General features: G+C 43.4%; 1 protein-coding gene across 1 annotated transcript; it reads left to right on the plus strand.

Annotated features, from left to right (window-relative positions):
- The first annotated feature begins 5,907 nt into the window (after window positions 1-5,907).
- Window positions 5,908-15,754, plus strand: LOC128124052 (pregnancy-specific glycoprotein 22-like). Its single transcript, XM_052760288.1, has 5 exons — window positions 5,908-5,971; window positions 8,911-9,270; window positions 12,154-12,513; window positions 14,094-14,453; window positions 15,483-15,754. The coding sequence occupies exons 1-5, from the start codon at window positions 5,908-5,910 to the stop codon at window positions 15,752-15,754; spliced, it is 1,416 nt and encodes a 471-aa protein (XP_052616248.1).
- Window positions 15,755-16,051: the final 297 nt, after the last annotated feature.

Raw genomic sequence — 16,051 nt, forward strand, 5'->3', positions numbered from 1 at the left:
AGGTCGTGGTGGCACACACCTTTAATCCCAGGAAGTAATGGCAGGGCAGAGGAAGGTATATAAGGCTGAAGAAAAAAGAACTAAAGCAGTTCAGCTGAGACACTTTCAGGTGAGAACTCAGAGGATTTCTGGAGTTGGTGAGGTAATAGGTGGTGGCTGTGGCTGGCTCTACTTCTCTGATCTTTTAGTTTTCAACCCATATCTGTTTTTTTTTATTAAAAGAACATTTAACATTTGAACAACACCCAGCATTGAGCTAGAATGGGCTAGGGAAACTTCTTCTAGACAAGCTCAGGGTGATGGAGACAGGACACATCTTAGACTTAGGATCAGTGCACACATGAGAATTCAGTGAATTTTTTTGTGTGTTGTACCAGTGGTGGATCAAGGACTTGTGGATGCTGCATAAGTACTCTTCTACTAACCTTCACCCTAGCTCTGGTTAGGACCTGCTCAACTAAGGTAATAGAACAGATACTAGGGCCTTCTATGTACCAGGATTTTCTTGTTTCTTTGCAGGCATCACATATGGCTTTATTTGGTTTGCTCTAGATGGTTCAGATATCCAGATCATATCCCTCTCAGATAATCATTTATATCCAGGGTCAACCTCAACCTGTTCTGCAATGTTGCTTCTGACACATCTGCACAATACTCATGGCTTATCAATAGAGAACCCCAGATATCCTGCCAAGAGCTCTTTATCCTCAATGTCATTACTAATACTTGTGGATCCTATATCTCTGTTGTCTAGAACTCAGCCATTGATGTCAATAAGACCAAAGTAAAGAAAACTAAAGGTCTTGCAAAGTAGATCTTGGAAATGATAACATCAAGCTTTGTGTGAAGCCTTGGTTTTATGGATTGACACAGAAATTAATTCCTAGCCTGTCATGGCCACAAACAAATCCCAATCCTCATATGACATTCCAGCTATGATTCTTCTTCCTTTCCTTGCATCTTTGATTTCTCTTGGCTCACCTTGGACTGATTGGAATGTGAAGTTGGGGTGCTCCCAGGAGGGAGGAACTTCCCAGGCAGACAGAATTTACTTAAAGTCAAATAATTTTTTCTTTCTTCCACTAACCCGTGCATTTTGTCCCCCCATTTGCTATCGTGATCTCTATGACCCAGAAGGAACACCCAGAACATTGAGTCATGTTGATTTTCCTTTACCCCAAATGTTTCCATTTCCTGTCTTGTATCAGCTGGTAATTGACTTCTGGTCTGATTCTAATGGAGCCAGAAGAGGCAGGTGATGATTGTGCCTGGAAGGCTTTGTCCTGAGTCAGGATGAAATTTATGGTTTGATGATGCTGTTTCATTAACTCTTCATGATGTCTTTTGTGGACATCACAGTGTCTATGAGTTCAGTATCTGAGAAGTAGGAAAAATGACACTCTGAGTAGGTGTCCTTGAGCTGTTACCCTGGCTCTGATTGAACACCAGCACATGTGATGACCATGGCAAACAAAGAGGAACACTCACCTGGAGAACAGGGAACTTCCTCTGGAATCTCCCTATGGAGGAGGAAGACTTAACAGTTTGCAACAATGTCTAGTTAGCATTAATTGTCACTATAAGACTACCCAAAATCACTTTAGGGGAAAACAGAATCTTAAGGCACAGTCCACACTAGTCAGAAGAACAGGGGAGTGACCTTCCTGACAGGTGAAATGCAACACTCCCTAGATACAAAACTTACCACAGAGTAAGTTTTCCCAGATCACCAAATGCACTGCTATCAGGTCCTATCTCTATTTCTGGCTGTCTCCTAGTACTCAGGCACATCAATCATAAGAAGAGGTGCAAGCCACACAAGTAGGAATGGACAGAGACATCCTGCTGCAACAAGGCAACACTAACTACCAGAAGATAAGCTTCCAACCTTGACAGAGGCTCACTACCAAATCAGAGGAAAGAGTTGGGATAAGATGTTCCAATTAAACCACCTGAGAAGCAAGCCGGTGTCTATGTAACAAAATAGACTTCAAATCAAAATTAATCAAAAGAGATGGGGAATGACATTTCATATTCATCAAAGAACAAGACAACACCAAGACAGTATTTCGATTCTAAACATCTATTCCCCAAATACAAGAGCACCAACATTTATAAAAGCAACATTACTAAAGATTAAATCACACATTGAGCCCCATGCATAAGTACTGGCAGTCTTTAACACCCCACTCTCACCAATGGATACATCATCCAGAGAGAAAATAAACAAAGAAACAAACTAACAGACATGACTAAAATGGGCATAACTGATATCCACAGAACACTCCACCCAAACACAAAAGAGTGTATCTTTTTCTCAGCACCTCATGGGACATTATCCAAAATTTGTCATATACTTAGTCACCAAAGAAAACCTTGATAGATACAAGAAAATTGAAATAATCCCTTATATCCTATCAGACCACTATAGGTTAAAGGTGGATTTCAAGAAACAACAGAAATCCTATAAACTAATGAAAAGTGAGCGACTCACTGTGGAATTACTGAGGGTCAAGAAAGAAATAAAAGAAGAAATTAAAGACTTCCCAGAATTCAATGACAATAAAAGCAGAACATACCCAAAGTTATGGGACCCAATGGAAACCATGCTAGGAGGAAAGTTCATAGCACTACGTGCCTTCATAAAGAAATTAGACAGATTTCATACTAGTGACTTCATTGCACACCTGAAATCTGTAGAACAAAATGAAGCAAAAACACTTAGTAGGATCAGAGGACAGCAGGAAATAATCACACTGAGGGCCAAATCAATAAAATACAAACAAAGAGAACAATAGAAAGTGTTGATAAAACTAGAAGTCAACCAGAGAGACAAACCTTTATAACAACTAACTAAAAGGCAGAGAGAGAATTAACAAAATTAGAAATGAAAAGGGGCACATAACAGACAGTGAGGAAATCCGAAGAATCATTAGGTTGTACTTCAAAAACCCGTTTTCCATGAAGTTAGCAAACAAAAACAGACAATTTTTCAATAGATACCACTTACCAAAGGTAAATCAAGATCAGATGAACAATTTAGATAGACCTATAATCCCCCAAGGAAATAGAAGCAGTCATTAAAATTCTCCCAACCAAAGAAGCCCAGTTCCAAATGATTTTAGCACAGAATTCTACTAGGCTTTCAAAGAAGAGTTAATACCAGTGCTCCCCATATTGTTCCATACAATAGAAACATAATGAACATTTCCAAATTCTTTTTATGAGGTCATAGTCACCCACATATGTATTATGAATCTTAGAGGGTCTTATTAATAACAACAAACCCAGAGCCAGGTATTGGGATGAATGCTGGAAGATCAGAGAAACAGAACAAGCCACAACCACCTGACCTTGGCAATTCCTCACCTGATCCTGTTTTCTCAGACTCTCAGCCTCTGAGTCCTTATCCAAATGGATCTCAGCTGAACTGCTTCTCGAAAGCCTGAAAGCTTAACCAGCCAAAAGCTTCTAGTTTCTGGTCTTCACACCTTAAATACCTTTCTGCCTCCTGCCATTACTTCCTGGGATTAAAGGCGTGAGTCACCATGCTTGGCTCTTTCCAGTATGGCCTTGAATTCACGGAGATCCATGCGAATCTCTGCCTCTGGAATGCTAGGATTAAAGGTATGTGTGCCACCATTTTCTGGCCTCTATATCTAATGACTATTCTGTTCTCTGACCCCAGATAAGTTTATTAGGGTGCACAATATTTTGGGGAACACAATATCACCACACACATACCCAAACCACATAAAGCCTCAACAAAGAAAGAGAATTACAGGCCTGTTTCCTTCAGGAACATAGATGCAAAAATACTCAACAAAAACTCACAGACAGTATCCAAGGACCCATCGAAAAGATCATCCAACATGTGCTTCGTCTTCTAGTGTGCTTCATTATCTAGTGTGCATCTTCGTCATCTAGTGTGCTTTATCCCAGAGAAGCTGGGATGGCTCAACATATGAAAATCTTTCAATGTAACCCACTATATAAACAAACTGAAGGAAAAAATCCACATGATCATATCATTTTATGCTGAAAAAGCCTTCGAAAAAATCCAAAACTCCTTCATGACAAATGTCTTGGAATGTACAGGGATACAAGGGATATATCTAAACATAATAAAGGCAATATACAGTAAACCAATAGCAAACATCAAATTAAGTGGAGAAAAATCCAAAGCAATTCCACTAAAATCCTGGACAAGACAAGGTTGTCCACTCTCACCATATATATTCAAAGGAGTACTTGAAGTTTTAGCTAGAGCAATAAGACAACTGAAAGAAATGAGGGGGATATAAACTGGAAAGGAAGAACTGAAAGTATGACTATTTCCAGATGCCATGATTGTATACATAACCGAGCCCAAAAATTATACCAGGGAACCCCTAGAGCTGATAATCACCTTTAGTGATGTGGTGAGTTACAAAATTAACTAAAAAAAATCAGTGGCCCTCCTATATACAAATGACAAATAGACTACAAAAAAAAAAAAACCAAGGCTAAAACACATTTCACAGTATCCACAAATAATAGAAAATAATTTAGTGTAACACTAACCAAGTGTGATGGTTTGAAAGAAAATGGATCCCAAAGGAGCCAGTTGTGTCCTGTTCTTTTAATCTCAAGAGAAATGTCCTAGGACTTTCCTCTGTAGTTTCCTAAGCACAAGGCTCCTCCTGAGAATGCCCTTCCTCTGGATTCACACTACATCCAACGTTAGTCCAGGGCTTCTCAGGACAAATCTCAAACCCTGGCTAGACCCATCCTACAGTAGAAGTAATTGGGAATCCCAAAGAGCACAATAATCAGGATGACAGGCCCTGCATCCCCCCCCCCCCCCCGTGCCTAACTTATCGGGGAAGTTCACATTTGGCTTCTTGACCATGCTTCCTGTAGCCCTAGACATGAGATTGCAGTTCTCCCAGTCCAGGGGGTGATATCAAGGCACATGCCCAAATCTCCAAATATTGTTTTTCTGAGCCACAACCTAGCAGACTGCTTTTCATCTCTGTCTCCGTTAACCTTAGCTCCCTCCCTAGACCTTGCTCTGACCTTCTGACTCCATCCATTGTCTGAGAACATTTTTCTGCATGGGAAGCATAAAAGTCTCCTTCCCTCTGGCATCTCTCATAGGAGAAGACAAGATTACCATTAGGGAACCATCTAGGAAAAGGCAAAGGTGACCCAGGAAGATCAGTGAGGACTTGTGCATACCCAACACACAATGCTAGGAGGGTGGAGCCCACAGTCCTTTCAAGGACACACAGGTCACCTCTTCTCCAACACTGGACATATGAAACTCCTCACACAACTGCTCCTGGGCCTCTCTCCTGGATCATTAACTTGACTGGTGGCATTAGTGATAAAGGATTGATCTTCGTTTCTATCATCACTCAGCTGATCTCTTTCCAGCCCTCATAGACATTTCTGTCACCTTCCTGCAGGGATTAAGTAAATACCACCCTCCCAGAGCACTGAGAATACAGGGTAGACTGGGTGTTCAGCTGGGTTTCTGTGTCACAAGGACACATAGGAATGACTGAAATTCCCTCTTTGGTGCTGACAGACCTAAGGCAAGGACACAGCAGGTGTCAGCCCTGGGATGAGCCATTGTTCCCTAAGGGCATGGGGATGCTTATCAGCCTTGTTGCACACTGCACTGACTGGAGGATAAACATAAAGGGAAGTTGAGAGGGATGCTGGGCAGCACTAAGAGTAGAAGGGATTGATTGAGCAGTGTGTTGAACTCAAACCCCATCTCTCACCACCAACTGGATTCTGGAAAGTGCTTCTGTCTGAGAAGAATCTCAGCTCAGAAGTAAGAAGAACAGCAGAACCTGAGTTCTGTATTGGAGCTGAGGCTCTTCTCCTTAGAGGGAGGACATCACAGTGAGAATACTGATGGAGAAATCCTCTGTGCTTCTCTGGAAGGGCTGCACCCCCTGGCAGGGGCTTCTGCTGACAGGTAAGGGCACCCATTCTCAGATTGTGTTGGGAGGGGAACTCAGAAGTAGTCTGGAGTCTCCTATGAGTATAGAAGCCCAAGACTGGACTCAAGGTTTCTGTTTGCACTTATGTGGCAGAAAGCACAGTGAGGGAAAGAGTCTCAGCAGCCTGGACCTCTGAGAGGATGGGAGGTGATGTGAGGAAAAGAAAAGCCTCAAATACTTCATACTCACAGTGAATTACTTTGGCTGCATTGTAACTGAAGACAAGAACAACTGAAGACAGATGTTCCCAACCATGATAGCCTGACACTCCAAACAGAAAGCAAACAGGGGAGGCTTAGCAACATGTCTCAATGTGAAGATATGACAACCTGAAACCAATCCTCAGCTCCCACACAGTAGATAGAAATAATAGACGCCTTCAGGTTCTACTACGTCCTCCACATAGGTGCTGTGGCATGCACCCACACATGCGCACCCTGACACATGTGTCTCCACACAGATTTGTGGCATACATCTTCATATGTGTACAAGGAGACACCAGCCTTCACAAATGCACATATATATTTTCATAAGTAAATTAAAAACCATTTATACCACACTTGAATATAATTATTGTCATAAGCTCCAAACCTAGGAACTATGAAGAGAAATCCATAGAGACACATTCTTTCTTTCTTCCTTCCTTTTCTTCTTTTTTCTGTTTTTTTTTCTTTGGTTTTTGGTTTTTCAAGACAGGGTTTCTCTGTGTAGCTTTGCACCTTTCCTGGAACTCACTCTGTAGCCCAGGCTGGCCTCAAACTCAGAGATCCGTCTGGCTCTGCTTCCCAAGTACTGGGATTAAAGGTGTGCACCACCACCACCTGGCTTTTTTTTTGGTCCTTTTTTTCTTTATCCACTTGTGTCTGAGTCTTTTCCAGGTATTGGACCTTCCAAAAATGTCAGACTAATCCTGCCCTTACAAATCCCTGGTTCTGCCAGGCATTGGTAGTGCATGCCTTTAATCCCAGCATGCAGGAGGCAGAGGCAGATGGAGCTCTTGATTTCAAGGCCAGCCTGGCCTACAGAGCAAGTTCCAGGACAGCCATGGCTACACAGAGAAGCCCTATCTCAAAAAAACAAATAACAAAACAAAAACAAAAACAAAAAAAACAGAACCAAAACCAAAACTAAAACACAAACAAACAAATGAACAAAAAGCCCTGGTTCTAGTGGATGTGAGGTCAGTATATCTGAAAGATGAAGCCATGGGTTGACTAGAATCACAAAGAGAATGCTATGGGCCAAAGGAATATGTATAAAACTCAGCTGGTTGTGGCAAAGCCACTACCTGAAGGGATCAAGGAATTCCTTGTGAGGAAGCCAAATTCCAAGGAGCTTTTGGTGTTATTTGGTTGTTATGTATCAGCTGTCCTTTGTTATGAAAATCATACGTGCCTTCATAGTTTTCCCAACTGATTTTTTCCAAAGAATTGCTAACAGTGTGGACTGATCACTATTTGGACATATGTGTTTGAGGCATTTGGAGAACAACCTCAGGAAAGACTTCCTTCCCTCAGGCCCATCCATTTCTTCACATTTTAGCACTGGAATCAGATCTCTCCCTTAGCCACATTCAAGGACTAACAGGAATAACAGTCCAAACCACCACATAATAAGTCTCCTAAAATTAAGATAAATTCCACACAGAGATACTGCCTAGGTCAGGTGGACCTTAAATAATAGCTTTGCACAATTTAGTTCAGACCCTTCTTTTCTTACAGCCTTACTAACTTTATAGACCTCTAACTCCTTACCTAACCACTTCTAGGAATATTTAGATAACCTTCTGCACTGATAGCTATGCACAGCCAGAACCCCAGTTCAAGCCTCCCTGTAATTATCGTCATTGGCAGCATCTGGCCAGGTCCATCCCCAGATGGAGGAAAGTACCTTACTCAGAGATACCTCTGTGCTCTCTAAGAACAGACTTAAGCATCCAGACTACCTGTTTGAGAAGGCCTGGTGGATGTGCCAATTAAGCTTAACTCCGTCCTTTTCCATATCTTACCTCTAGTTCCAGATCTCCCTTTAACTATCACCAGAGGCATCTAGCTGTACATAGGTTGCCTAGCAACTGAACACACTTTCCCCACCCTGCAGAAAAACAGCAGATAGCTTAGACAGATAGGAACCACAGGAAAAAGGAAGGCAGTTTTATTTTCTCCCATTGACCTAGCAACTTATAGATTCTTAACATTGTCTACCAATCATGTTTAAGATTTTAGTTGAGCACATAAGATCTCTCTTCTTAGATATTATCCAAATTTAGCCTTTAGTTAATTCATTTTCCCATTAGTCACTTTCCTTTTGGGTTGCAAATGATAATTAACAATTACTGCCCCTCTTTGTGATTCTTATCACCCCTCCATTTGACCCTGGAAGCCTGGCTTTGCACTGCCAAGGGATTACTGCTTGTAAGTGAAAATATATACCAGGACTCCCAGGGCAAGGGAGGACGGAGAAGAAGATTTGGATGAATAAACTATTGGACTAAGAGTTTGGTGTACTGAGATTCCATTTCCCAGAAATAGTCCTCACTGTTCATAGCTTTTTCTCCCGAGTCCCTGGGAAGTATAAAATTAAGCTGGCCCTTCTCATATTACACAAGAAGAGAATAGAGTAAATAATCAGAAAGTGAGAACTCTCCAGAGGAGGCATTCATAAATGCATTGCTCCTCACACCAAACACTCTACATAAGGAGGGGTATGAGACCCTGAGAGGGGATCAAGGCAGATACTGGAGCAGGGAATTCCTAAGAGAGTTAATGACACACTCAGACACTCCAAGTCAATGGAAGTCATGTTGTTCATATCTACAATGAATTGGAGGGTGGGCACACCCCGACTCACATACCTAAGCTGAGTGATGATCACATCTGTTTAATATTGGTGGTTTTCCTCAATTCCCTTCTAGCCTGCCTTTTAACCTCCTGGCACCTGTCCACCACTGCCCATGTGACTACTAAAACAGTGCCACCCCAAGTGGTTGAAGGAGAAAACGTCCTTTTCCTGGTTCATGGTCTTCCAGAGGATATTGTAGTCTTTGCCTGGTTCAAAGAGCTAAGAAATATGAAACAAGCAATTGCAGTATATGGAATGCACATCAATTTAAGTGCACCAGGGCCTGTGCACAGCGGTAGAGAAACATTATATCGCAATGGATCCATGCTGCTTGAAAAAGTTACCCGGAAGGACATAGGATTTTATACCCTGCGGACCTATGATAGAAATGTAAAAATCGTATCAACAACATCCACGTACCTCCATGTGGACAGTAAGTGATTCTTTGTGAACTCTGTGAGCTGGGTGAGATTCAATTCACTGTACACAGACAGGAGAGTGGTCTGTGCCTACCTTCCCTATGCACTGTGGCCCCCTGTTGGGGTTCAGCATTTAGTGCAGGACATGTATGGTATAGAATAATGATAATTGATCAGAATCTTATGTTTGGCTTCATCTTGCACACAGTTGGATGCATTGTGGGTAACTGAGCTAAGAATATTAGCCTTTGTCTAGACTGTAGGGATTCTTACCAGGAGTGTTTCCTTGAGAAAGACCCTGAGGGAATCAACATTGTGTCTGGTTGAGGAAATCATGGGATCCTCCTAGAGATGTGAGTACCAGGATCTTCCTAGAGATGTGTGCCTCCAGACCTCTGTTCCAGACTCAACTCCAGGTGTCCTTGAGAAGCATTTTATTAGTGAGATTTTGACTCCATGATGGCAGGAAACACTGCTCTATAATAGTCAAAGTCTTGTGATGTGTGGAACCAGACAGTACATGGTCATGAGAACCTTGGTTGGGCTACACCCTTTGGCCATCTTCTTCAGAGAGTCAGCAGGGGAGCATAGCTCAACAGGTTTCCACACCATTAATTAACTGTCCTCATTGGGCATATGAGATTTCACATGAAGGTCATGGTCCTCAAGGAGAGGGACTGAGGACACAGGTTCTCCTGACAAGTGCTTGTTCTCTGAGTCCAACGTGGGTTATTCTCGCTTGCAGGAAAATGACTATGTTGATCTGACAGCTTCCCAGACATAAGCTGTTTTTACCCTGGTGATCACCAGGGATGTCATCAGGACACACAACGAACTTGCAGAAGATTATTTGCTTGAACCATGAACTTACCTAGTAGCCTGATTCCACCCTTGTTTTCATAGACCTGGAAATCATGGCTATAGCATTCACAGATCTACCGGCTGCTTAGTGTGTCAGGAGTTCATGTTATGCTTTCCACTTTATGTGTTTCCTTGGGAAATACATGATATCAAAAGGGAATCAACTAGATAGAGATCCAAGGCATCTCAGAAAGACCATGGAGCACATGGGCAGACCCATTACACAGCTCAGCAAACAGAGGAAGTGAGAGCATGGTCTTGAAAATCATGCACAAGGATGAAGAAGCTCACAGCCTCTTTCTAGAAATCAGGTTACCTCCTTCCACACCCAAGATGTGAGACTCCTGACATCTCTTGGGCCTTTGACCTCAGTAAGATCCCAATCTGATGGGGACTCCAGTGAGAATAGATTTGTTCTTTTGCCCACACATTATTCACCTGGTCCCTTTGGAGCATCAAAGACAGTTTTATCACCTTCCAGCTAGGAACAAATTCCTTGTTTCCAGAGAATTAAAAACACAGAGCAGACTGGGTGCCCAGCTGGGTTTCTTTGTCACACAGTTGTGCAGATTTCCCCTTTGAGTGCTGACAAACCTACGCCAGGACACAGCAGAGTGCAGTTCCATGGTCAGCTGCTGCTATCTCATGTCACAGTGATGGTCATTACTCTCGACTCTCACTGTGTTCTAGAGACAGAAACATAAAGAGAGAATGAGGAACATGGGGCAGCACTGAAACTGGAGGGGCAGAGCAGTGTTTTGAACACTGACCCACCCTCGACCCATCAGACTCTGGGAGGTGCTCCTTCCTGGGAAGAGGCTCAGCTCAGATGGGGGAAGGACAGCAGAGCTTGGTAGTACTGGAGCAGTGCTGGAGCAGAAGTACCTCAGAGGGATGACAGATCAGTGTACTGAGAAAATGGAGGCCCCTCTCTGTACTCCTGTACAAAGGATGCACCACATCTCAGTGTTTCCTGCTCAGAGATGAGGAGACCAAAAGTTGACCATGTGTGAGAGGAGAAGACTGACATACTCTCTGGAGTCTCCTGAGTGGCACAAGGACATGATGGGAGTCTCATTGTTTAAAGGGGAGAAGATAGAGAGTGGGAGAGAGGCTCACCCTTAGGATGCCCTCATTGAATATTAAACAGTAAGGGTAGGGGAGACATTATTCTAGCAAAAAGTTAGTAAGCATGACCTAATATTATAATATTCTAATGCTCTCAGCTTGATGGCTCAAGTAAAAAAAGTTATCAAGCTGGTCTGGATCAATGACTTTGTCCAATGGATATAGAAATTTACTTCACTGTCTAGCAAGCTGAGGCCAATGAACAGAAGTCCCCTGACCTCCATTCAAGTACTGTGTTTGCCCCCCCACACACACACACTAGGCTAACCCTTACACTAATCACACACATGTATAATAAGTAAACAAGTATAAAAAAACCCAAAGCAAATAGAATGATCCGATATTGTATCCCTAAACCTATGAGTTTCTTAAATAAATCCATTGGCATACAGGGTTCTGGGACATCATTCATTCAGTCAGTCTCCACATGTACCTGAGTTATTTTCTAGACAGCATTTTAAAGCAAATGCAAGACAAATCATGGTTCTTATGATGCCCCAGTTCCAGTGGATGTGAAGTAAGGAAAGCTAGATGGTGGATTCAGGTGTTGGCTGCAACCACAAGAGGAACAGAAGAGCAACAACAAGTCAGTGAGTGAAGACATGGGATCTATAGGGAAGAGGTCAGGCAGGTATCACCAACACCAGTCCAGTGTAAATGTGAGCAGGGATCTGATAGCAGTAAGCTGAGGCAATGTTCACAACTGAAGAGAGAGACATATATTGGAAATGAAAAGTGTGGGGAAATTGAGAACATGAAAGTTATGTGCAGACCTCCACCAAGTAGGACAAGATGACACTCATCCACAAACCTAGATGAGAAATGGATACAGCTGCTCAGGACACAGGGGCTCATCTTAGTCAAACACAAAATTCCCAGTTTAGATGGATCTCTCTCTTCCCTTTTAGCTTTCCTTTGGAACTGTGGACGCATTTCCACCTCTGCCCAGCCCACTATTGAATCAGTGCCGCCCATTGTTGCTGAGGGGGGAAGTGTTCTTCTACTCATTCACAATCTTCCGGAGAATCTTCAAGCCTTTGTCTGGTTCAAAGGAAAAAATGTGTTCTGGAAACATGAGATTGCCCGATACAGAATAGATGGGAAATCAAGTATAACTGGGCCTGCATACAGTGGCAGAGAGGTGTTGAACAAGGATGGATCCCTGCTGCTGCACAATGTCACTGGGAAAGATGCCGGATTGTACACTCTACGGATTCTGTGTACAGATTTGAAAAGTGAAGAAACTCATGTGCAACTCCAGGTGAACAGTAAGTGATTCCCTGTGACTGTTCAGTGCTGGGTGGGGCTTAGATACACAGGACTGTCATGGCTGGCCTGGCCTCCCTCCTCTCTGCACTGTGTCCCCATAGGGAGGTTTGAGCACTTAATGCAGGACACACTGGTAGAGACAAATGGCTGTAGATCATCTTCCATCTTCTGACTCCACCTTGATGGAAAGTAACTCAGCCTAAGATGTCAGAGTCAGTCCAGGCTCTTGGGGCTCTAGACCAGGGATCCCTGAACCCTGTCATCTTTCCAAGGCCAGAATAAAGTGTCCAAAGGGGTGCTTTCCCAGTGCTTAACTCTTCCTCTCAAAATTGATAGTAAACAATGGTTTTCAGTCATCCATGTCAAAATGGGATGTGTATTAGCTCCAAATAGAGTGTCAAATAAAATCCAGGACCTGGTAGAGAGACCATGGAGGAATGATGCCTACTGTCTTGCTCCTCATGGCTTGTTCAAGCTGCTATCTTATATCACTTATGACTGCTAGCCCAGGGGTGGAAATGCTTGCAGTGGTCTGAATCCTTTCACATCAATCCCCAATTTTAAAAATGTGCTATAGTCTTGCCCACAGGCCAATCTGGTGGTGGCATTTTCAACTGAGGCCTTGTCTTTCAAAATGACTCTAGTTATATCAAGTTGACATAAAACCAGCTAGCTTGGTACCCAAGACTTTTAAAGACCTTAGCTTGCCCTGATGGTCAGAATGCACCCAGTCCTTATCCAGTTCCAGTCCTGAGGGCTGCCAGTCAGAGAAGCAAGAACACTTATTGGGAGATTTCAGATGTTGAGTGGAGCTACAAAGAAAATTGACAAAAACCTATAAAGTGAAAATCCCAGGCCCGTTGAGTTCAGAGACTCGAGGCATCATCTCAAACCCAAGTGTGCATGAGTGTATGCAGCGTCTGACTGAGGGCAGTAAGGGAACAGTTATGAAGACACCCGAAGGATGAGTTCTGTCCTGAGGAAATGGCACTTTTAGGGGCACAGATAGAATGGAGGAGGACATGTTTCTGACCTTCATTAAGTGAGATAGACACACTCAAACCTGCAGTTCTAGGCTGAGTGACAAATGATAGGAATTCCAACCATGCCCCATGGTTGTGCATGCCTAGCAGGACACTTAGTCATCTCCACCTAGTTATTTCTGGGTCATAAGTCCTGTGTGACCCAGGCCCCATGGTTACATGGTCACATCCTTGCATGATCTCTGCATATGAGCCTGTGTGTGTAGGTGTGTCCTGGCCTTTATAAGGTGGCGCCATGGTCCCCGGTCTCTCTCTCTCTATATATATATGTCTCTCTCTGCATGTCTCTCTCTGCACCTCTCTGCGCCTATCTTTCTGTTTCCTCTCTGCCAGGCCTGGCTTCTCTGTCCTATTCCCTCTTCTTTCTAATAAAGCCCATTCTAACTCTGGTAGCCATGGCTTGTGACTCTTCTGTCGAACAACCAGTGTTGTTTCATCCTTTCAACAAACCCACCTGCTCAAGATGGAGGTCACTATCTTTTCACCAAGGACAATGATCCCCATGTGATGCCTTTTGTTTCTCATTTCCCTTCCAGCCTCCCTTTCTCCATGCTGTAACCCTCTCAACTCTTCCCAGCTCATGATCCAACCAGTGCCTCGGTATGCTACTAAAGGGAAAAGTGTTCTTCTCCAAGTTCATAATCTTCCAGAAGATCTGCAAGCCTTTACCTGGTACAAGTCAATATATAAGCTCCCATATTTTGAAATTGTAGAAGAGAGCATAGTCTTGAATACTGTTACCTGGGGTGATCATTATAGCGGAAGAGAGACTGTGTATTCCAATGGATCCCTGCTGCTCCAGGACATCACTGAGAATGATGCAGGAATATACACACTGGAAATTTTGAAAAGTGATTCCAAAGTTGAAAACGCATACGTGGAATTCCATGTAAACAGTAAGTAACCCTCTATTGCCTCCAGCTGCTGGCTCTGGCTTATCCTGCTTCATACACTGAACTGTCAGGACTGGGCTGTGCCTGTTCTCTTCCCTACTGCATTGTGTCCCCCCAATAGGGTGTGGGCACTCACTGCAGGACACACATGGGGTAGACAAACAACAATAGATCAGAATCCCTCACCTGTCTTTACCTGCACGGAGGAGAATGTATTCTGGATAACTCAGCACAAGGATGTCAGCCTCAGTATCAGTTCTCACTGTGCACATAGCCTCAAGAGAGACTCTGTGCTAGTCAGGCAGACAGTGGATGAGGAAAGCATGGGATTCTCACAGAGAGAGCCAGGAAGACCTGACTCTAAAACTTTGCTCCTGGCTGCACTCTAGGTTACACTTGGGAGAATTTTGTCACTTTCTGTCATGATTTACTGTTAGAACTGACAGGGAACAAGGCTTCATTGACTTCCAAAATCCCTTAGAGTGTGGACCCAGCTACGCACTGCCATGACCACTGTAGTTAGGTAGGTCATCTCTGTATCTCCTTCTCCTGATTCTCAGTGGATAGGTGACCAGGCCACTAGCCTATTTTTCTGATGGGCTTTTGAGACTTCACAGGAAGGTCAAGACACCAAAGTAAGGAACAGAGGAGGAAACTACTCCAGATTCTACCTTCTCCTCAGGGGTCCAGCCTAGGGAATTCTCTTCTTCAGGTAATAGTAACAGATGCTGGTGATGTCAGTAGCTTCCCATGCCAAGGTCAGACCATTGTGGAAAACTAAGCATAACTCATGGACAGGGAAATGATCAGGCACTGTGTGTCCTATTTACAGGGAAACTGAGACATAGGATACAGTGCCTTAATCAGGGTTGCAGAATCCCTGGGTGGCAGACCCCAAAGCACAAGATATGTCTATAGCCACAGCTCCAAACTATGCCCCCTGGAGGCCGTCTTAAGTATCAACTAAAGAAGGGATTGTTGAGCTCTCTGGATTACTGTCATTTGGAACTCTCCTCCGGTTTTTTCCCACAGAGAACGTGGCACAGCCCTTTGTGCGCATTACTAACAGTGTAGTCTCGTCAAGCAGAGCTGTGGTCTTAAACTGTGTCTCACCCGACACTGATATCTCCATCCGCTGGTTCTTCAACAACCGGAGTCTGCGACTCTCAAGAAGGATGACTCTGTCGCCAACAAAGTGTGGACTCAGAATATATCCCCTACGGTCGGAGAACTTCGGCGAGTATAAGTGTAAGGTCTCCAACCGAGTCAGTTCAAAGACCAGTCTCCCAGTCCAGCTTCAGTGATGAATGAGTGACCTCTCCTCTCATTCTACAGTAGCATGGTGGCATTTCAATGGGGTACGAAATGGGGGAAAGCTATACAGTGAAATTGATCAGTTATCATCACTCAGGTGTAGTCAGCATAGTGACTCACACCTATGACCCTGGGATACGTATGTGTACAAGGGCAGGCCATGATTTAAAGTGAAATTATGTCTCCAAAGGAAAATAAAGACAGCAATATGGTAAACAGAAATGAAAAGGAGTTAAGAGCTTAGATTGTGGGACCAATAGAGCTAACCATTAGAATTCATGAGAACT

This window comes from Peromyscus californicus, unplaced genomic scaffold (genome assembly GCF_007827085.1).
Source record: "Peromyscus californicus insignis strain IS unplaced genomic scaffold, ASM782708v3 Scaffold_4__1_contigs__length_199733344, whole genome shotgun sequence".
Classification (NCBI taxonomy): Eukaryota; Metazoa; Chordata; class Mammalia; order Rodentia; family Cricetidae; genus Peromyscus; species Peromyscus californicus.